At 46.6% G+C, this 23,553-nt stretch overlaps 1 protein-coding gene across 1 annotated transcript in view; it reads left to right on the forward strand.

Annotated features, from left to right (window-relative positions):
* Nucleotides 1–23,553, forward strand: part of mcm7 (minichromosome maintenance complex component 7) — a 40,213-nt gene that overhangs the window by 5,821 nt on the left and 10,839 nt on the right. The window contains exons 3-12 of the mRNA XM_068024035.1: nt 260–424; nt 582–706; nt 1,581–1,761; nt 2,905–3,042; nt 3,161–3,310; nt 11,757–11,871; nt 12,453–12,584; nt 13,401–13,484; nt 14,688–14,899; nt 19,667–19,848. Of these exons, the coding sequence (XP_067880136.1) occupies nt 260–424; nt 582–706; nt 1,581–1,761; nt 2,905–3,042; nt 3,161–3,310; nt 11,757–11,871; nt 12,453–12,584; nt 13,401–13,484; nt 14,688–14,899; nt 19,667–19,848 (1,484 nt within the window). The remainder of the gene's footprint in view (nt 1–259; nt 425–581; nt 707–1,580; nt 1,762–2,904; nt 3,043–3,160; nt 3,311–11,756; nt 11,872–12,452; nt 12,585–13,400; nt 13,485–14,687; nt 14,900–19,666; nt 19,849–23,553) is intronic.

The following is a 23,553-nucleotide window of genomic DNA, read 5'->3' on the forward strand; positions in this document are numbered from 1 at the left end:
CTCCGTGGCTGGAATGTCCTTTGGGGTGGCCTGTGGTCATGAAAAGCGCTATCAAAATGCAAGTCTTTATTTTCTCCCCATGCTGTCCTCTGTAATGCATTAACTGGAGGAGACGAGTGGGCCATTGCTTAGTTGCTCAGTTTTTTCTGTGTAAGTGCCTCCCGGTCACTGGGCAGAGCTAACTGGTGCGAAACCTGTGGAGGTTGGGGCAGAGTGTGATCATCAGCTTCTCCAATTCACTCTTGGTCTTTATTTTAAGGTGCAAATTGTTCACCGTGAGAAAGTAGCGCTCTACATCGATCTGGATGACATTGCCGAGGAGGACCCTGAGTTGGTGGACTCGATCTGTGAGAATACACGGCGATATGTGAATCTCTTTGCTGATGCAGTTCAGGAGCTGCTGCCACAGTATAAGGAGAAGGAGGTAAAACAGGGGATGTAGTGAAACTGGGTCTGCTTCATTTATAGTTGCTCAGTGGATTCTGGGGAAGCTGTTCTCACTGGCTGGCATTGCTCGTTTTTGCAGGGTGTTTGGGAATGTGAGTGTTAAATAGTTACTGTGTATCTGCACTCCTTTTCAGGTGGTGAACAAGGATGCGCTGGACGTTTACATTGAGCATCGGCTGATGATGGAACAGCGGACCCGCGATCCCAATGAGGTCCACGATGCTCGCAACCAGTACCCACAGGAGCTCCTGCGCAGATTGTGAGTGTGGCCGTGGGCACTGACTGCACTGCTGCCTGTGTGTACAGTGGCTGAACGCTCGGGGATGGGGAGGAGGCTCAGTCCACCACTCTTGGGGCCTGGGTCCGTTGGTGGGGGGAGGGCTGGTGGAAGGCTGCGAGGCCTGACCTGGCGGTGGTGGGTCAGGGCCCAGGCAAGGCGCCTCCGTTTCCCAGTCCCTTACAGATTCACAGAATGATAGAGGAGCAATGGAGGCCATTGGCCCCGTCATACCTATCCCTCTCGGACATGCCTTTGAGCTGTAAGGAGAGCAACCTGGGCTGTGCAGCCAGACTGACGTTCTGGTGCTTCATGGCAGGAAGCTGGCTCATGGTTTTTACCTGGGGCTCCCACGTGGGCCGTGGGGAACCTTTCTGTGGCATTTTGAGCTCTGAGCTACAGACAGCTGATCAGAAACTCCTCATTCTTGACGCGCCTGTGTGACTCTGCACTGTCAAGGGGTGTGGGCAGCTGAGGGAGAGCTGTGCTGTCAGAAAAACTGTCTTTCAAGTGGATGTAAAAGATCACATGATGCTTTGTCGAGGAGCAGGCAAGGTGTCCTGGACAATATCTCTCCATCAGCGTCACTAAGACAGATGATCGGCTTGAATTCTCTTGTTTGTGGGAGCTTGCTGTTGCTGCATTTCCTATGTTACTGCAGGGCTGGCATTTCCAAGGTGCTTCACTGGCTGTCAAGTATTTTATGATGTCGTTCAGATTGTGGAAGGTGCTATTGGAATGCAGCTCCTCGTTTTATTGCATGGTGGGTTCCGGGGGGTGCGGGGAGTGAGGATACTGGGACTGAGCTGCGAACTGATCTATAAATGGGTGTACTGCCTTTCTCTGCTCCCCACAGCGAAGTTTATTTCAAGGCTCCCAGCACGATGAAGCCAAAGGTGATCAGGGATGTGAAGGCAGACAATATTGGGAAGCTCGTCACTGTCCGAGGCATTGTTACCAGAGTGACGGAGGTCAAACCCATGATGGTGGTTGCCACGTACACGTGTGATCAATGTGGGGCCGAAACCTACCAGCCGGTAAGCACAGAGCATCCGTCGAATGAATGCAGACCCTGTCTTTGAAATTATGCTGTGTATTCCCAAGTCCAGGCTGTTAATGTGTCTGAAAAGAGCAGTGTTCCTAAAACTGACCCCTGGTGAGCACCACTGTACACTTCCCTTCACTTTGAAAATCAGCTGTTGACCACTACACTCTGCTTTCTGTCCCTCAGCTGATTTTGTATGCATGCTGGCACTGTCCCGTTAACCCCATGGGCTTCATTTTTGTTAGTAAGTCTATTAACATTGTCAAGTCAATATACACCTATCATCAGCTGTATATCCCTCATCTTTATTACTTCATCAAAGAACTCGATCGAGCTGGTCAAACACAGTCTTGAATAAATCCATGTTGGCTTTCATTGAATAATCCATGTTAGAATCTTTAGAATTCCATTCACGTTCTTCCAAATGCTAATTAATTTTTAGCTGATTATTGTGAAAGGTGAGAGCCAGTTAACTCGGGTGATGAAAGGAAGCCCTGACAGGGTTTGACGCAGACTATCTTATGGTGGGGTTTGGCATTCCACAGCTCCGAATTAGTGCAAACCCACAGCGCAGGTGACGAAGCATACAGGAGTTACTGATAACCAGAGGTGTTGGGTAGTGATCAAAGCCAGGCCTTCGGGAATGTAACAGCCCCTCTACTGCACAGGATTCTCTGCTGTGTTACATTATTGCATAGCTAAGTGATGTCTAACCAAGAGCAGGAGAATCCTAATCCTAATAACTACTCTGCTTCGACGGGGGAAGAGTGTGTTATACATGTCAGGGGTTTGATTCCTTGAGAGTGCTGAGACATGAGCAGTGACAGGGCAGTACCCCCAGGACGCTGGTGGGCTGTGGGATGGTGCTTCTACTGCACTTGGTTGGGACCTGGCTGTTGAGTTACAGATCTGGCCCTCCCAATGTTGAGGCAAGCTGAGGGATGGGGGTATGTTATGGACTGCAGTTTCTTGGGCAGTGTTTATTTGGGGGGGTGGGAGAGAGAGATTGTTGGGGAAAGAGTAATCAATCACAAGGCCCTGGAACTGGGCTTGAATCTTCCTTGTAACTGGGGTAGGATTTGGCAGTGAGCAGTCTCCGATGAAAGGCCCTTCACACCTTGGGTTCCTGTTTCAGATCCAGTCTCCGACCTTCATGCCCCTGATCATGTGCCCTAGCCGTGAGTGCCAAACCAACAAGTCGGGAGGAAGGCTGTACCTGCAGTCACGAGGGTCAAAGTTCATCAAATTTCAGGAGCTTAAAATCCAGGAACATGTAAGTAGCTGAATTGGACTTGGTTTCCTTTCCGGGACGAGGATATACGGTGCCATGGGTTTTCTAACTGCTCCTCTGTACCGGTGTTGGGATGTTGATGAACTCTTTGTTTCCTCAGAGTGACCAGGTGCCGGTGGGAAACATTCCCCGCAGCATGACGGTGTTTAGCCGGGGGGAAAACACAAGGCTGGCACAACCCGGGGACCACATTAGCGTCACCGGCATCTTCCTTCCCTTGATGAGGACCGGCTTCAGACAGGTAGTTCAGGTAAGAGCTGGAGGTGAGGGCTTTGTCGTTCTGTCATTTGTTCTTGTGCTATGGAGCTTACTGCCAATAGTGTCTGCACATTGGAATTGCCAGTGTCCTGGCAGAAACAGACCCTCTCCTCTACCCCGTGTTGCTGTACACTGCACGTGCCAGCATTGCAGCAGTAACAGACCCTCTGCTGTACTCCGGCGCTCCTGGACAGTGATAGTGCCAGCATTACAGGGTAGGAAAGGACATAGATGTTGCAAGCAGGGACAAAAGAGCTGAGTTCCAGAGGTGAGGTGAGCATGATTGCCCTTGACATCAAAGCAGCATTTGACCGAGTATGGCATCAAGTAATGACCATCTCCAACAAGAGAGAAACATCTAACCAACTCCCCTTGACATTCAATGGCATTATCATGAATCCCCCACTATTAACATCCTGGGGGGTTACCATTGACCAGAAACCTAACTGGACCAGCCATATAAATACTGTGGCTACAAGAACAGAGGCTGAGAATTCTGTGGGTAATAACTCACCCCCTGACTCTCCAAAGCCTGTCCACCATCTACAAGGCACAAGTCAGGAATGTGATGGAATACTCTCCACTGGATGGGTGCAGCTCCAACAGCACTCAAGAAGCTCAACACCATCCAGGACAAAGCAGCCCGCTTGATTGGCACCCCATCCACAAACATCCACCACCGACACACAGTGGCAGCAGTGTACCATCTGCATGATGCACTGCAGCAACTCACCAAGGCTGCTTCCAAACCCGTGACCTCTACCACCTAGAAGGACAAGGGCAGCAGGCGCATGGGGCCACCACCACCTGCAGGTTTCTCTCTAAGTCACATACCACCCTGACTGGGAACTATTTATTTATTTAGAGATACAGCACTCAAACAGGCCCTTCGGCCCACCAAGTCCGTGCCGACCAACAACCACCCACTTATGCTAATCCTACATTAATCCCATATTCCCTACCACATACCCACCATTCTCTTACACAGGCAGGACCCAGAACTGAACCTGGGTCGCTGGAGCTGTGAGGCTGCTGTGCTAACCACTGTGCCGTTCCTTCACTCTCACTCGGTACAATCCTGGAACTCCCTTCCTAACAGTACTGTGGGTGTACCTACACCAGATGGACAACAGCGGTTCAAGAAGGCAGCTCACCACCACTTCCTCTAGGGCAATTCGGGATGGGCAATAAATGCTGCTGTTGTCAGTCATGTTTACACCCTCACAAATGTTCCACCTTCTGCAGAAGCTAAACAGCGTAGTCAATTAAATTGAACCCTGACACATTAGACAGATCTTTTGAATGAAGAACTTCTAACCATCTCATTATTACTAGATTACTAACCACAGTTCAAATTCAAATCTAAAAGTTAAAAAGAGAGCAAAAAAACCTGAAATGTGTGGGATTAAACCAACTCCCAACATTACTTACATCTGTATACAGCTGAAGTATCGCACACCAACTCCTAATCCTATCCATATCTGTATAAGAACATAAATAGGAGCAGGAGTAGGCCCTATTTGCTGTTGAACCTGCTGCACCATTCAATACGAACACTGGCTTCAACTCCACTTTCCCACCTGCTCCCCATATCTCTTGATTCCCTGAGTGACCAAAAATCTCCCTATCTCAGTCTTAAATATATTCAACAATGGAACAGCCTTCTGGGGTAGAGAATTCTAAACATTCAAACCTTTGAAGAAATTTCTCCTCATCTCAGTACTAAACGATCAGCCCCTTAACCTGAAACTGTCCCCCTGTTCTAGATTTCCCAGCCAGGGGAAGCAACCTCTGTCTACCCTGACCAGCCCCATCAGAATCTTGTATGTTTCAATGAGATCACCTCTCATTCTTAACTCCAGAGAATATAGATCCCAGTTACTCAGCCTCTCATCCCAGGACAACCCTCTCATCCCAGGAACCAATCTAGTGAAGCTTCGCTGTACCGTCTCCAGTGCAAATAAATCCTTCCTTAAATGTGCACAGTATTCCAGATGTGGTCTCACCAAAGTGCTGTACAATTGTAGCAAGACCTTTTTTATTTGTGTACTCCAATCCCCTTGCAATAGAGGACAACGTGCCATTTGCCTTCCTAATTGTATATCAACGCTTACAAGTTTCATACCTTTTTAAATTTAAAAAAAAAAAAATCTGTTTTTCTATTCATAATAGCAAAGTGAATAACCTCACACTTCCCCACAGCAGACTGGCCATGGCACTATGGTACAGAAAGCCATTCAAGTGGGGGGAGCAAAAAGGAATGTAGTGGTAGTAGGGGATAATATAGTGAGGGCGATTGATGCTGTCCTGTGCAGCCGAGACCATGAGACCAGAGGCTGTGTTGCCTACCCAGTGCCAGGCTTTGGACATCTGCTCGGGGCTGGACAGGAACTTGGAAGGGGAGGATCCGGTTGTCGTGGTCCGTGTAGGTACCAACGACCTAGGAGGGACTAGGAAAGAGGTTCTGCTCAGACAGTATGAGAGGCTAGGCGCCAAATTGAAGAGCAGAACCTCAAGCGTAATAATCTCTGGTTTACAAATAGTCGTTCAGTAGTACAGAATTTGAGTATTTCTGAAAATAGAGACATGTTGAGGTTTTTCATCTTGACATATTAATACACAGGGCAGGTTCTTTGCAGACAGAAGGAATATGTACAAACATTGCGCCTGTTTCAGTTGAACGCAATAAGTAACAGCCATTTGCTGGTTCATTCCTCAGGGCAATGCCTTGACCAATCAGAATCAAGCTGCCTGGTTTAAATTTTTTAAACAAAGCTTGGCAGTTAACTGCCAGTCACCATAAACTGGTGCATTCACCATGGCAACGCCTCTACCAGAGTTCACTTGCCAACCAGTCGGCACTCTCTTCTCATGCAGTATAAATTGTTTTACCTTACATTGGTTATTCTTGCGATTGTCCTGATGAGTGCAAGACAAAAAATCTTGGACGACAGCATGTCTCTATTTTCCGCAATCTCTGGATTATTACCTGAGCCACGTGCCGATTGGCAGAGGGCACATAAGATTGGTGAAATGAAGCTTAAGGACTGGTGTGGGAGAAGTGGGTGACGGTTCGTGGGGCACTAGCACCAGGACTGGAGAAAGTGACTGTACTATTGGGCCGGTCTGCACCTGAACCATACTGGGACCAGGGTTCTAGCGCACCGTATAACTAGTAAACTAGGGAGGGCTTTAAACTAAACAAGGGTGGTGGTGAGGGATCAAGCTTGGGTCGATGGAGCAAACCAAAGGGTAGAGTCAGAGTAGGAGAGCAGAATAGTACTATTGGAAATGAAGGTCAGAAAGGACAGAAAAAACCTAAGAACATACCAACGGGCAAGACTAGATGTTGCAAAGATAACAGAGACAAAACTAAAGGCTCTGTATCTGAATGCACGTAGCATTCCTAACAAAGTAGACAAACTGATAGTGCACATTGAAGTAAATAAATATGATCTGATGGCCATTACGGAGTTGTGGCTGCAGGATGACTAGGATTGGGTCCTGAATATTGAGGGGTATATGATGTTCAAGAAGAATAGGAAGCTAGGTAAAGGTGGAGGGGTAGCACTCTTAATCAAGGATGGCATTGGTGCAATAGTTAGAGATGACCTTGGTTTAGACTAGTATTTTAAACTTGAATGAGGGCAACTATGTGGGCATGAAAGCTGAGTTAGCTGAAGTGAACTGGGTTACTAGGCTAGGAGATAGAACTCAGGATAAGTATATTCTACTATAAAGAAAAATTCTAAGGGGAGGACCCACCATCCGTGGTTAACTGAAGAAGTTAAGGAAACCATCAGACTTGAGGAAAAAGCATATAATTGCACAAAGATGAATGGCAGGTCAGATGATTGGTCGCAATATCAAGAATGGCAGAGAATGACTAAAAGGTTAATCAGGTGAAAGAAATCAGATTGAGAGGAAGCTAGCCAGAAATATAAAAATGGATAGCAAGAGTTTCTACAGGTATTGGAAAAGAGCAAGTAAAGTGAGTGTTGGTCCTCTAGAGAGTGAGAATGGGGAGCTCATAGTAGACAATAAGGAAATGGCGGATGAAATGAACAAATATTTTGCTTCTGTCTTCAATATTGAGGATACAAAAAAAAATCCAGTAATAGGTGTAAATCAGGGGATGGAAGGGAGGGAGGAGCTCAAGAAAATTACAATCACTAGGAAAGTGGTACTGAACAAATTGTTGGAGCTGCGGGCTGACAAGTCCCCAGGTCCTGATGGACTTCATCCTAGGGTGTTAAAAGAAAGTGGCTAGTGAGATAGTTGATGCGTTAGTTTTAATTTTCCAAAATTGCCTAGATTCAAGAAAGGTTCCGCTAGACTGGAAAATAGCGAATGTAACTCCTTTATTCAAAAAGGGAGGGAGACAGAAAGCGGGAAACTACAGGCCAGTTAGCTTAACATGTGTTTTAGGGAAAATGTTAGCTATTGGTAATCAGGCAGAGTCAGCATGGTTTTATGAAAGGGAAATCATGTTTAACCAATTTATTGGAGTTCTTTGAGGGAGTTACATGTGCTGTGGATAAAGGAGAACCAGTGGATGTATTGTACTTAGATTTCCAGAAGATATGGCACCTTTGATAAGGTGCCATATCAAAGGTTATTGCAGAAAATAAGGGCTGATGGTGTGGGGGGTAACATATTGACATGGATAGAAGATTGGCTAGCTAACAGGATACAGAGAGTAGGCATAAATGAGTTGTGTTCTGGTTGACAAAATGTAACGAGTGGTGTGCCACGTGGATCTGTGCTGGGGCCTTAACATTTTACAATTTATATAAGTGACCTTAGATGAAGGGACTGAAGGTATGGTTGCTAAATTTGCTGATGACACAAAGATAGGTAGGAAAGTAACTTGTGAAGAGGACATAAGGGGGCTACCAACAGATATAGACAGGTTAAGTGAGTGGGCAAAGACCTGACAATTGGAGTATCATGTGGGAAAGTGTAAAATTGCCCACTTTGGCAGGAAGAATAAAAAAGAACCATATTATCTAAATAGTGAGAGATTGCAGAGCTGTGAAATGCAGAGGGATCTGGGTGTTCTAATGCATGAATTGCAGAAGGTTCATATGCAGATACAGCAGATAATTAGGAAAGCTAATAAAATGTTATGGTTTATCTTGAGGGGAATTGAATACAAAAGTAGGACGGTTATGCTTCAGCTATACAGGGCGCTGATGAGTCCACATCTGAAGTGCTGTGTACAGTACTGGTCTCCTTATTTAAGGAAGGATGTAAATGCATTGGAGGCAGTTCAGAGAAGGTTTACTAGACTTGCCAAAGACTTGCAGGTTGATAGGTAAATTGGCCATTATAAATTGCCCCTAGTATAAGTAGGTGGTAGGGAAATATAGGGACAGGTGGGGATGTGGTAGGAATATGGAATTAGTGTAGGATTAGTATAAATGGGTGGTTGATGGTTGGCACAGACTCGGTGGGCCGAAGGTCCTGTTTCAGTGCTGTATCTCTAAACTAAACTAAACTAGACTAATGCCTGGAATGGATGGGCTGTCCTACGAGGAAAGACTGGACATGCTAGGCTTGTATCTGCTGAAGTTTGGAAGAGTAAGAGGCGACTTGATTGAAACATATAAGATCCTGAGGGGTCTTGTCAGGGTGGATGTGGGGGAATCTAGAACTAGGGGTCACTGTTTAAAAATAAGGGGTTGCCCATTTAAGACTGAGATGAGGAGAAATTTTTTCTGAGGGTCGTGAGTCTTTGGAATTCTCTTCCTCAAAAGGCATTGGAAGCAGAGTCTTTGAATATTTAAGGCAGTGATAAGCAGGGGGTGAAAGGTTATCGGTGGTAGATGGGAGTGTGGAATTTGACACACAAACAGATCAGCCATGACCTTATTGAATGGTGGAGCAGGCTTGAGAGGCTGCATGGCCTACCTCTGCTCCTAGTTCATATGTACGTTATCTTCCATCTGCCAACTTGATTCCCACTCACTTAACTGGTCTATATCTCTTTGCAACCTCTTCATGTTCTCAAAGCTTGCATTCCCACCTACCTTTGTATCAGCAAACCTTGATCCATTACTCTGTCTTCATCTAAGTCACTAATACAGATTGTAAATAGCTGAGGCCCCAGCATCGATCCTTGTGGCACTACACCAGATACAGCCTGCCAACTTGAAAATGCCCCATTTATCCCCACTGTTTACTTCCTCTCGGTTAACCAATCTTCTATCCATGCTAATATATTACCACCAACTCCATGAAACCTCATCTTGTGTAACCTTTTGTGTAGTAACTTAACGAATCCCTTTTGGAAATCCAAGTATGCTGGTTCCCCTTTATCTACCCCACTAGATAAAAAAACTAATGTGTCAAACACTATTTCTCTTTCGTAAAAGCATGTTAACTTTGTCTGAGCATACTATGATTTTCTAAGTACATGAAGTCTTGCTTAATATTAGATTCCCGCATTTTCCCGACGATTGTCAGGCGAACTGGCCTGTAGTTCCCTGTTTTCTGTCTTCCCTCCTTTGCACATTTGCAGACAACAGCATCTCACACCAACTCCTCGCCCTACCTGGTATCTGTATGCACATCTAGGATATTGCAATGGTGACAGTCCTGCTATTTGTCTGCTTTTCTGATTTCCAGCACTGCTCACTCTGCCCCCCTCTTTCCACCCTGCCTCCCTCACCTTGGTTTAATTTCTCTAAAGATGTTGTGTGCGTGTGGGTACTTGCAGGCTCCTTGAACAGGAGTCAACCTGGTGGGAATTCTGTGGTGATTCTCTGTCCTGGTGTCCACCCATGAATTGAATTGAGTTGCTGGGACAGTTAGAGCCGTGTTAAGTGAGCTCGCACTGTTGGTTGTACTTAAGGCTGATATGTCACCAAGACCGGATGAGATGCATCTAAAGATACAGAGGGAATTAAGGATAGAAGTTGTGGAGGTACTGTGTACAGGGCACAATTTCAAAATTTGCAGATGAGACAAAATGTGGAAGTATTGTCAACTGAGGAGGATAATGACTGACTTCGAGGCCATTGACAGGCTGGTGGAATGGGGAACATGTGGCAAATGAAATTTAATGCAAAGAAATGTGAAGTGATAGATTTTGAGAGGAAGAACGAGGAGTGGTTAAAAAGATATTCGGGATCCTGGGCTTTATAAATAGAGACATAGATTACTAAAGCCAGGAGGTTATGGTGAATCTTTATAATTAAACACTGGTTCGACCTCAACTGGAGTATTCTGTCCGATTCTGGACCCCAAACTTTAGGAAAGAGAGAGGGTGCAGAAAAGATTTACGAGAATGGCTCCAGGGATGAGGGAACTCAGTTATATGGATAGATTGGAGAAGCTGGAGTTGTACTTGGAGAAGAGAAGGTTGAGAGGAGATTTGATAGAGGTGTTCAAATTTCAGGAGGGGTCTGGGCAGAGTGGATCGGGAGAAACTATTCCCATTGGTGGAAGGGTCAAGAAGCAGAGGATGCTGGTTTAAGGTGAATGGCAAAAGAATCTAAAGACTGCATGAAGAAAATCTTCCTAATGCAGTGAGTGGTTAGGATTTAGAAAGGAGGTTGAGGGGAGATTTGATAGAGGTATACAAGATTGTAACAGGTTTAGGTGAGTTGGACAAAGAAAAGCTGTTCCCATTAGCTGACTGGGGGACACAGTTTTAAAGTTTGGGTCAAGTGATGCAGGAGGAGCGTGAGGGAGAACTCTTTTAGGCAGTGAGTGTTAGTGACCTAGAACTAGCTGCCTACGAGGGTGGTGGAAGCAGAGACGATCAATGATTTCAAAAGGAAATTGGATGGGCACCTGTGGGAAATAAACTTGCAGGGCTACAGGGATAGAGTGGCGGAATGGGACTGATTGGATTGCTCTACAAAGAGCCAGCATGGGGCCGAATGGCCGCCTGTGCTGTTGTGACTCCGACTGTTCAGAGGTCTGAAGGTCATGAAGTCTCTTAGACAAGAGAAGATCGAGTGAAACTTGGCAGAAGGATTGGGAGCCATAGGACTTTTGATTTGAGCTGCTTGGCAGAGGAGCCAATGATGAAATGAGGGAAAACATCTTTACACAGCGAGTGGTTAGGATCTGGGATGCACTGCCTGAGTGTGTGCTAAAGGCAGATTCAATTGTGGATTTCAACGGGTAATTAAAAAAAAAATGTATTTATTCATGAGATGTGAGCATCGCTGGCTAGGTCAGCGTTTGTTACCCTTGAGAAGGTGATGGTGAGCTGCCTTCTTGAACCGCTTCAGTCGGTGTGGGGTAGGGACACCCGCGGTGCTGTTAGGAAGGGAGTTCCAGGATTTTTGGATGAGCATCTGAAGGGGGAACACTTTCCGGGCTGCGGGGAGTGGGACTCGCTGAGTTACTGTTAGAGTGCCAGCATGGGCCTCCTCCTGTGCTCTTAACCATTCAGTGATTCTTGGTGACCGCTCTGGTTTTAGGGTCTGCTCTCGGAGACGTACCTGGAAGCTCACCGGATCAGTCAGATGAATAAAAGTGATGACGACGAACTAGGAACACAAGAGCTGAGTGAGGAAGAACTGAAACAAATCACGGGTAAGTGTGGCGTGGACTGTGCAACATTGCTGTGTCCCTGTCAGTTGTGTGCACAGATATTGGGTGCCTTGTAGGCTGATATTAAGCAGTGAAATCCGTTAGTTCGATGTGCTGAGGCCCTGGGTTTGACTCTCAGTGTGTGCTGCATTTGACCTGATGTGATTTCTCAGCCCCTTTTGGGTTTCGTGAAGAGAGCTGTAGCCCAGCAAAAGTCAGCAGAGTGGGCATCTTTGGGAGGATATGAGTCATTGGCATATTAATTGTGACAGAGGTGGGGGGGTGCTGCTGAGCTTCATTGTTGTAGCTGATGCCCGCAGCCTGCCATTATCTACACCATCGCAAGTGTATGTTAATGGTCTGGTTGCTTTAGAGCTGTGCTTTTAGAGGATGATTGGAGACGTAGCAGGCGCAATGGTGTGTCCGGGAGATTTATTGAATGGAGTGTTAGTGTCTCGGCCGCGTGGTGTCCGTGCCTGAAGCCGAGATAAAGCATCCCTGCGAGCGTCCCCTGCGAGCGTCCCCTCCCCGTGCTGTGCGATGACCCCTGGTTGTGCTGGGCTGACGTTGTGTCCTGGTTACAGAGGAGGATTTCTACGAGAAGCTGGCAGCTTCGATTGCGCCTGAGATTTACGGCCATGAGGATGTGAAGAAGGCGCTGCTGCTGCTCCTGGTTGGAGGGGTGGATCAGTCTCCCAAAGGAATGAAGATCCGAGGTAAAGGCCGTTGAGTTCCCGTTTGTTCTGGACGCTGTTCTGGTCCTGTCTGTTCAGTGTGGCTCTGTTCTCTCCTGCTGATTAAAGAGATTTCAGGTGTCCAGTTAATTTCACAATGGGGTGGGTTGCACTCCCCCTGAAATGGCACTGATTTGAAAAGTGTATCAGCACTGTTCCTGGGAGGAGTGTGTCATTTCAATCCTCAGCTGTTATATCTGTGTTAAATTGCAGGGAGAGCCTTTTTATACCCATTAAGGGTTTGTCTAAGCTGTGGATGGTGGAGCTGGTTACCTCAAACCTGCTCTGTCCAACTGGGTCTAATCCCACTCTGCAGATCACTCCCCAAACCCTCTCTTATCTCCCACCCCGCATTGTCTCCCTGACACTCACTTCCCAAAACCTGATATCCCACTCACCCATTGATCTTTAAAGCTTCTATCTACTTCCCTTCTTTCTCTTAGTTCATGGACTGTGCTGCAGCCTCAGCTTCCGACTGAGAATTAGATTCCGCCTGCTCTCTGTTTTGTAATCTCCCTTTTAATTCTGTGCATTCTGAACAATACAGAGCCGCTTTTTCATTGTGTTCTTGAATATTTCAATGAATTGAGTGTGAGCAAGAGTTAATCCCACAGAGGTTGGCAATGCATAGATGGGTATTGAAAGAGCAAGGCAGTCCAATGGAAGGTGAGTCCCAGGCTGTGCTGGGCTTCGGGGAAGGGTCACCATTGACTCCTGTGACAATCACTCCTATTGTTTGCGACTGTTCAGCATCACTCTGTTCCTGATGAGCTTCACTGTCCTCCTGCTCACTTTTAGGAAACATCAACATCTGTCTGATGGGAGATCCTGGTGTGGCCAAGTCCCAGCTACTCTGCTACATAGACAGACTCGCACCAAGGAGTAAGTATCCAGCCTTCCCAGTCACTTTGGCTGACTGAGGATCTGATCCTGCGATGTGTGGACTCTGGGTGATATGGTTCCCGTTGTAACGCTATCTGTCTGGGAGTGGGAAGGCTTCTGTGTTCTACGGGAATCGTGTACTCCAGGGACTATAACACAAATGCTGTAATCTGATGGATTTGAATGTAACAGGCTTGTACTATCCAGTGTGGAGGTTAGGTTTAGTCTGTACCTCTAGGTTAAGTATATTTTATCTTCAGTGAACCAAACAGTGGTCCCCAGGCTTTGTGTGAATAACCCATCCCATCCCATTTCTTCCAAGGCTGTGGCTCTTTCTGTGGTAGCTGGTAATAGTGAGAGCTCCCAGTGTAACTTACTTTCTGCCTTCCCTTCACTTCCAGTGCCGCCAGCGGAGGAAGGTTAACTGTGCGGCTCTTGTCGGAGGCTTGGTTGGTCCATGGCCAGTCCCACGGTTGTATTTGAAGCTGTCGTGGCCCACAGTCTTGGCGATTGTTGCTCTCCTTGGGCCAACCACAACATGTGAGCCTGCGCTTAGGCAGTTGTATCCTCGAAAGGTTGTGTGCCACACCCGCAGGAGTGCAGTGGGACCAAGTCCTAACACTTCCACTAAATTCTGTGTGCCGCACGCTCGGGTATTGGCCCTGCCAAGCTTGTACTAGTGTGTTTTTCGATGTGAGGGGTGCTGGCTATGTTGGTGTACAGTGCCCACTCTCAGGCTGACGTGTATGAGACCAGAATGGAGTCACTTGTCAAGGTACAGTGGTTGTCCACCTGTCCTTTCTGGATTTGCTGGAATATCAGGCACACTGAACTACTTCCCTTGGGATAATGTCCCAGTCCAGTTATCCCTCCGCAGCTATGACTGCATGCAGCCATGAGGAGAGTGGACAGTAAAGCTAAAGGTTAAATATCACAGGAATGAGGGAATGCAGAGAGCACTGGGTCATGAGACACAGAGAGGGTGGCGATGGGAGCTGGAATAGAGGAGGAGTTAAAAGTAAAGGGAGGCTTTACTTTTAATTTCCACCAGTAATTTGGTGGATGGATTTTGCTGTGATTTGCAAACTCTCTGCTGGGCTGAAAATGTCCTGTCCTGATCAGAGGAGCTGTGCTTGTCGGATATGTGCTGACTTCGCAATGACGTGTGCCCCCCACCCCCACCCCGCCCCTTTCCCTTTCCAGGTCAGTACACCACCGGCCGTGGATCTTCAGGCGTGGGTCTGACTGCTGCAGTAATGAAGGATCCAGTTACTGGGGAGATGATTCTGGAAGGTGGAGCTCTGGTGCTGGCTGACCAAGGAATCTGCTGCATTGACGAGTTTGATAAGATGATGGATTCGGACCGGACTGCTATTCACGAGGTGATGGAGCAGCAGACCATCTCAATCGCTAAGGCAAGTGCAGTCGGGCAAGGGCCCGAGATTGGGATTGACAGGGTCATCGTCTTCCATTTTGCCATTCGCACTCATCAGCTCGAGTCCTGAGTAACCTTTCTTGGCTACAATAGCCCCAATGCCCAGTGTCGCGCCCAATCCCTCCTTTTTAAATCCTACCTTTTGACCACCTGTCTTAATAGCTCCTTATGTGGCTTCATGCCAAATTCTATCCACTAACTCCTGTGGGATGTTTTACTATATTCGAGGTATATATTACCTGTGCAGTCTGGGGACATGGCTGAGCCGTCCCGTTGAAGGTTTGCATTACATTGAATGCAGCTGGACCCTATTGGCCAAGCTGAAACCAGTGCTGGGAACTAGAGATTAACCAAGAGATTTGACCATCCCTGGCTCTTGGACGTATCCTCCTGTCACTCAGATTTGCTGCTCTAGCTATCAAGGAAATTAACCCTCGTGCGGGTTAATGAGGCGCTATCCATTTCTCCACATGTTCGTCCTGAATCAACGCGCGATTCATCTGTGGGGGCATTACAGCAGAGGAGGGTCCAGCCTTCACCAGACATGTAATTGCACACTTTCCACTCATATTTGCTGAATGTAATGAGCAGGAACCCTGGATGCTGGTTTATAATTGACGATCCCAGCCTCAGACCAGATTCCCCCCCCCCCCCCCATCCCAGAAAACTGGAAATCACATCTGGAACATTGGCACCCAGCACTATCCCACCCCCTTCCTGTTCAGGTGGGGGTTACAGATCCCGTGCCACTGTTCAAACAAGTGCACGAGATTCTCTCAATCCCCTTCCTTCACCAGTAACACCAACATGGGAAAATTAGAGAATCGTTCCCTGGACATCGCTGGCAAGGCTGGCATTTATGAGCCGTCCTAGTTGTCTTCGAGCTTATGGTGGGCAGCCTCATTCTTGAACCGCTGCAGTCCATGTGGGGTAGGTACACCCACAGTGCTGATGGGTAGGGGGTTGCAGGATTTTGACCCAGTGACAGTGAAGGAACGGCAACATAGTTCCTAGTCAGGATGGTGTGTGGCTTGGAGGGGAACTTGCAGGTGGTGGTATTCCCATGTGTCTGCTGCCCTCGTCTTCTCGGTGGTTGAGGTCACCAGGTTTGGAGGGTGCTGTTGAAGGAAGATGGTGAGTTACTGCTATGTATCCTATAAGAAGTAGACACTGTGGTCACTGTGGTGGAGGGAGTATAGGGTTAAGCTGGTGAATGGGGTGCCAGTCAAACAGTTCACCTTGAGTGTTGGAGCTGCGCTCATCCAGGCAAGTGGAACGTATTCCATCACATCCCTGACCTTGTGACTTGTAGCTGGTGGATGGGCATTGGGGAGTCTGGGGGTGAGTTACTCACCGCAGAATTGCTAGCATCTGACCTCTTGTAGCTACTGTTTTTATGTGGCTGGTCCAGTTCAGTTTGTGGCCAGTGGTGCCCTACAAGATGTTGATGGTGGGGGATTCAGTGGTGATGCTGTTGAACGTCAAGGCCAGATGTTTAGATTCTGTCTTGTTGGAAATGGTCATTGCCCGGCACTTGTGTGGCGCAAATGTTAGTTGCCACTTATCGGCTCAAGCCTGAATGTTGTCCAGGTCTTGCTCGTGGGCGCAGACTCCTTCATTATCTGAGGAGCTGTGAATGGAACTAAACACTAATCATCAGTGAACATCTCACATCTGACCTTATGATGGAGGGTAGGTCAGCTCAGTTGGACCTTGGACACTACCCTGAGGAACTCCTGCAGTGATGTCCTGGAGCTGAGATGATTGACCAACAGCCACAATCATCATCCTTTGCGCTAGGTTTGACTCCCAAGTAGTGGAGAAGATTCCCAAATTGAGCAGGTTATTGTTGAGTAAGTGCTGCTTGATAGCGCTGTCAACATCTTTCATCACTTTGCTGATTGAGAATAGACTGATGGGGTGGTAATGGGTCAGGTTGGATTTGTCCTGCTTTTTGTAGACAGGACGTACCTGGGCAGTTTTCATCATTGTCGGCTAGATGCCTGTGTCGCAGCTGTACTGGAACAGCTTGGCTAGAGGCGCGACTAGTTCTTGAAGCACAAAGGTCTTCAGCATTCCAGCTGGGATATTGTCGGGACCTTGGCTGTATCCAGTGCCTTTAGCTGTCTTGCTGTAACGTGGAGTGAATCAAAATCGTCCACTCGGCACTTCTGGCTGAAGATGGTTGCACGCGATTTAGCCTTGTCTTTTTCACTGACCTGCTGGGCTCCCCCATCATTAAGGATGCAAGGTTCAGAGAGCCTCCTCCACCTGTTGTTTAATTGTCCTTTTGGCAGTCGCAACTGGATGAACTTTGTAGGTAATAGATAATATTTCAAGCATTTGAAATTTCGAATTCAGTTTTAATGTGCAGGCGATGTGATGGGAGCACCCGTTGTAACATAGCGAGTAAATATTCTGCTGAAGTGCAGCAACAGGATGCTCAATACCTAATTATTGCCAAGTTGGCTATAGTCTCAGCCAGGCCAGTCCCTGCACAGTTGGTTATGGGATCGCTGAGCTCTGTCTACAGCACGATACTTCCACTGTATAGCATGTAGTCCTGTGTTGCAGCTTCACCAGGTTGGCACCTCGTTTTTAGGTACACCAAGTGCTGCTCTTGTCATGCTTGCTTTTCAACACTCATCGAGGGTTTTGATGAGAAAGGGAAGGGACATGTCGAGCCATGTTAGAGATGGTAGTGGAAAACAATTAAGATGGTCCACAGTGCTTCTTGAATGCCCAGTTTTAAATTGCCAGATCTATCCCACTGAGTATGATATTGTGGAATGATTACAGTGCTGCACTGAAGGAGGCCATTAGGCCCATCATCTCTGTACTGGCTCTTCCAGTAAGGCATTCCAACTTGTCCTGCCCTTCCCTTTTTCTGTGCTTTCCCACAGCACTGCAATCTTTCCTCCTTCAGGTATTCATCCAATTCTTTTGAATGTCACCATTGATTCTCCTTGCACTTCCAGATCAGACAGTGCGTTCCCGATCACACCAGCTCGCTGTTTGAAATAAAAAATCCTCCCGTCACTTCTGGTTCTTTCGCCAAATCTGTGTCCTTGGGTTACCGGCCCTTCTGCTACTGGCAGCAGCTCAAAACCCTTCAAACTTTTGAATACCACTGTCCAAGCTCCCCTTAATGTTCCCTGCTCCGAGGGCAATCCCAGATTCTCCAGTCTTCACATAACTGAAATCCCTCATCCCTGCTCTTATGATGATAAATCTCTGCACTGTGTGTTGCCCAGAATTGAACACAGTGCTCGTCTTGGGGCCTAACCTTCTAAAGTTTTACCTGTTATCTCCTTGCTTTTGTACTCCGTTCCTTCATTTGTAAAGCCCGAGATCCCTATTTTTTTTTTTAAACACGTTTCTCAGCTTGTCCTGCCACCTTTAAAGATTTGTGTACATACACCCCCAGGTCTCTCTCTCCCTGCGCCCCTTTAGAATTTTCCCATTTAGTTCATATTCCCTCATTACCTTCAGTAGAGAAAACAGGGATATCACTTCTCTACATTAAATTTCATCTGTCATGTGTAGGTTCACTCAGTTCAAGGGCAATTGGGGATGGGCAACAAATGCTGGCCCTGCCAGCGATGCCCACATCCCACAAATGAATAAAAAAAAATTCTGAAGAGATAGAATTAAAAAGGGAAGTTATGTTAAACTTGTGTGGAACCATGGTTCGGCCACACTTGGAGAGCTGTGCAGTTCTCCTCTATTATTGAAAAGAATATAGAGGCACTGGAGAAGGTTTAAAAAAAATTACAAGGATAACAGAACTGAGAATACAACTATCAGGAAAGATTGAACAGGTTGGGGGCACTTTTCTCTTCTAAGAGAAGATTGAGGGGTGACCTGTTAGCAGTCTTAATTATGAAGTTGTTTGATTGTGTGGATGTGGATAAAATGTTTGCACTTTTAGGAAGACTGGTACGAGAGGCCATAACTGTAAGATAGGCACTAATAAAGCCAATGGGGAATTCAGGAGAAACTTCTTCAGTGATGAGAGTGTGGAACACGCTACCACAGGGTGCAGTTGAGGTGAATAATGTCGATATATTTAAGGGGAAGCTGGAGAGAGAAAGGAATGGAAGGGTATGTTGATGGGTTTCGATGAAGTCGGATGAGTGGAGGCTTGTGTTTAGCATAAAGTCGGACATCTACCTATTTGGGCTGATTACCTGCTTCTCTCGGTGTAAGTTCTGAAAGTCCCATGGTGGGATTTGAACTCTGGATTAGTAACATAACCATGACGCCATTGTAGAGCAGAGAAACGAGCCATTTGCCCCACCTGGTCTGAGCACCTTCCATAATCCCTCTATTCCCTTCTCCCTCATGTCTGCATCAATTCTCCCCATAAGATGTCAGTGCTGTCTGCTTTTAGCACTCCTTGTTGAAGTGGCGTCCACATTCTCCGTATAAAGAAATTGCTCCAAAATTTTCATTAGATTTCTTCGAGGTTGTTTGTTTTCCTGTGTATTAAGTCTCTGTGTCTCAGTAATTCAGTATGAAACTGAAATATTCAATGTAATGGGCGATGCAAAGGTATGTAATTTATTCCCAAACAGTCACTGCACCCCCCCACCCCAATCCCCGGCCCCTCGTAGATTGCTACTCCACTTGGGGTCATCTTTTTTCATTTGGAATCCATTTGGAGCAGTACTTCGGGGCTGAGGGCTGTAATGCTGCAGTCAGCGGTCTGTTGTTGAATTAAATCTGTCTGTCGTTTCCTTCTCAGGCTGGCATCATGACCACGCTGAATGCACGCTGCTCGATCCTGGCCGCAGCAAACCCTGCCTACGGCCGCTACAACCCCAAGAAAACAGTGGAGCAGAACATCCAGCTACCAGCGGCACTGCTCTCCAGATTTGATCTCCTGTGGCTCATTCAGGATAAACCTGACCGGGATAATGACCTGAGGTGGGGGCAGTGTGGGGCAGGGGGAGGATGGCGTGGGCACAAAGGGCAGTGAAATAGAGGGATGCGATAAGAAGAGGAAAGGAAAATGGAGAAAACTGACTAGCGGAGTGGAGTGAAGTCAGTAAAACGCCAGATAGTTTGAGGTTTCAGATGGTTTATTGACAGAATTTGAGCCAGGGGGAGTGAGGGGTTTACTCACATGAATGGAGACGTAGCTGAGTACGATGCTGGGAGCTTTCACCAGCAAAGACATGCGAGAGCTCAAACATGAATTGGACACGCTTCCGTTAAAAAAAAAGTCTGTCTTGTCACCGGTGCTTTTGACAATCGTCTTAAATCGGTGTTCTCTGGTTCTCGACCCTTCTGCCTTTGGGAACAGATTCTCTCTATCTACTCCATCCTGACCCTTCATGATGTTCAACATCTCTATCAAATCTCTCAACCTTTTCTGTAAGGAAACCAACCACAGCTTCTCCAATCTATCCATGTAACTGAAGTCCCTCATCCCAAGAACCTTTTCTGCACCCCCTCTCAATCCTAAAGTGCGGTACCCAGAATTGAACACACTTGCTCCGGTTGAGACTGAGCCAGTGTTTTACAAAGGTTCATCACCTTGCTTTTGTGTTCTGTCTCTATAAAGCCCAGGATCCCGTATGCCTTTTTAACCACTTTCTCAACCTGTCCTGTCATCTTCAATGATTAATGCACATATAACCCCAAGTGTGTCTATTCCTGCACTCCCATTAGAATTGAACCCTTTATCTTATATTGCCCCTCTCTTGTTTTTCCTACCTGAATGTATCACTTCACACTTCTCTGCGTTAAATATCATCTGCTATATGTTCACCCATTCCACCTACCTATTTGTCCTCTTGAATTCAAAGAACAGCACAGGAACAGGCCATTTGGCCCTCCAAGCCTGCGCCGATCTTGATGCCTGTCTAAACTAAAACCTTCTGCACTTCCGGGGTCCGTATCCCTCTATTCCCATCCTATTCATGTATTTGTCAAGATGCCTCTTAAACATCGTTTTCGTACCTGCTTCCACCACCTCCCCGGCAGCAAGTTCCAGGCACTCACCACCCTCTGTGTAAAAGAACTTGCCTCGCACATCCCCTCTAAACTTTGCCCCTCGCACCTTAAACCTATGTCCCCTAGTAACTGACTCTTCTACCCTGGGAAAAAGCTTCTGACTATCCACTCTGTCCATGCCACTCATAACTTTGTCAACCTCTATCATGTCGCCCCTCCAACTCTTGTCGTTCCAGTGAAAACAATATGAGTTTATCCAACCTCTCCTCATAGCTAATACACTCCAGACCAGGCAACATCTTGGTAAACCTCTTCTGTACCCTCTCCAAAGCCTCCACATCCTTCTATCACAGAATCTCCTCCTCACAGTTCACAATACTTACAAGTTCTGTCATCTGTGAATTTTGAAATTGTGCCCTGTACTAGGTATGTCTAGGTCCCTGGGGAATCCCACGATATGTCGTCCTCCAGTCTGCAAAACAGCTGTTCACCACTACTGTTTTATATCGTTCAACCAATTTCCTATCCATGCTGTTATGTTCTCATTTATTCCATGTGTTTTAACTTTGCTGACAAGCCTGTTACGTGGCACTTTATCAAATGCCTTTTTTGAAATCTGCAAATTCATTATCCTTATCAACCCTCTCTGTTACTTCATCAAAAAACTCAAGCACATTAGTTCAACACAGTCTGCCTCAATGAAGCGTAGATTTTCTGTAATTAGTTCACGCTTATCCAAATGAGAATTTTGTCCCAAATTATTATTTCTAAAAGCTTTCCCACCACCAGGGTTCATGATTGGCTTGTAGTTGTTGGATTTAAACTTGGATCCTTTTGTGAACTAGGGTGTAACATTTGCAATTCTCCAGTCCTCTCGCACCACTCTTGTCGCTAAAGAAGATTGGAAGATTATGGCTGGTGTCTCCACAATTTCCATCCTTATTTCCCTCAGCATTCTCGGATGCATCTCACCCGGTCCTTGTGACTTATCAACTTTTAAGTACAAGAGCCGATCTAATAACTCCTCTTTATCAATTTTTAGCCTATCCAGTTTCTCAACTACGTCCTCTTTCACTATGACTTTGGCAGCATCATCTTCCCTTGGTAAAGACAGGTGTAAAATACTCATTTAGTATCTCGGCCATGCCCTCTGCTTCTATATGTAAATCATCTTTATGGTGCCTAATTGGCCCCTCCCCCCTTACTATTTATATGCCTATAGATGATGTTTGGATTCCCTTTTATGTTAGCTGCCAGTCTCTTATAGTCCCTCTGCCTCTCATTTCCTTTTTCACATCCTCTGAACTTTCTGTATTTAACCTGGTTGTCACTTGTATTATCAACCTGACATGCTGTACGCCCTCTTTTTCTACTTCAAATTGCTCTCAATCTCTCGTCATTCAGGGGACTCTGGCTTTAGTTGCTCTACCTTTTCCCCCTTGTGTGACCTGCTGTTTAAAGGCAGCCCATGATCACTCTTTACTAAATGTTGCCCTACTGACACCTGATCCACTTGACCTACCTCATTCTTCAGATCCAGAAATGCCTCCTCCTTCGTTGGGCCTGAAGCACACTGATCAAGAAAATTCTCCTGAACGCACTTCAGCAACTCTTGTGCCCCTCTGCCGTTTTACATCCCAGTCTATATTAGGATAAAGTCCCCCATTATCACTACTCTATAAGCTCTTGCACCTCTCTAATTTCCTTGCAAATTTGTTCCTCTATCATTCCCACTAGTTTGTGGCCTGTAACATACACCCAGTAATGTAATAGTACCTCTACCGTTTCTGAGCTCTAACCAAATAGATTCTGTGCTTGTCCCCTCTCTGTCCATCACTGTAATATTCTCCTTCATCAATGCTGTACCTACCTCATCTCCTTTCTTCCCGTCCCTATTATTCCTGAACACCTTGTATCCAAGAATATTTAGTAGCCAGTCCTGCCCTTTTGTTGAGCCAGATGCCCATTATTGCCACAACATCATATTCCCATGGGGCTATCTGTACTTGCAGCTCACCAACATTTACCAGATTCTGTGTGTTCACATGCATGTGCTATTAATACCTGATTTAGACCTTGTTTCATTCCCTCTTACTCTGACCCCACCTAATACCTTACTGTTTCTTTCTCTAGTGCTATCTGTCTCTCCCAATTCTTTGGGTACTTTGTTTATCCTATCCAATGTTACAGCACTAGCAATCCTCCACATCAGGACATTAGTCCTGGCACTGTTGAGCTTTTTTTTTATTCATTCATGGGATGTGGGCATCGCGGGCCAGGCCAGCATTTATTGCCCTTGAGAGGTGGTGGTGAGCTGCCTTCTTGAACCGCTGCAGTCCATGTGGGGTAGGTACACCCACAGTGCTGTTAGGAAGGGAGTTCCAGGATTTTGACCCAGCGACAGTGAAGGAATGGCGATATAGTTCCAAGTCAGGATGGTGTGTGACTTGGAGAGGAACTTGCAGGTGGTGATGTTCCCATGCATTTGCTGCCCTTGTCCTTCTAGTTGGTAGAGGTCGCATGTTTGGAAGGTGCTATCTAAGGAGCCTTGATGCGTTGCTGCAGTGCATCTTGTGGATGGTACACACTGCTGCCACTGTGCGTCGGTGGTGGAGGGAGTGAATGTTTGTAGATGGGGTGCCAATCAAGCGGGCTGCTTTGTCCTGGATGGTG

Source organism: Heterodontus francisci, chromosome 48, assembly GCF_036365525.1.
Source record: "Heterodontus francisci isolate sHetFra1 chromosome 48, sHetFra1.hap1, whole genome shotgun sequence".
In the NCBI taxonomy this organism is placed as follows: Eukaryota; Metazoa; Chordata; class Chondrichthyes; order Heterodontiformes; family Heterodontidae; genus Heterodontus; species Heterodontus francisci.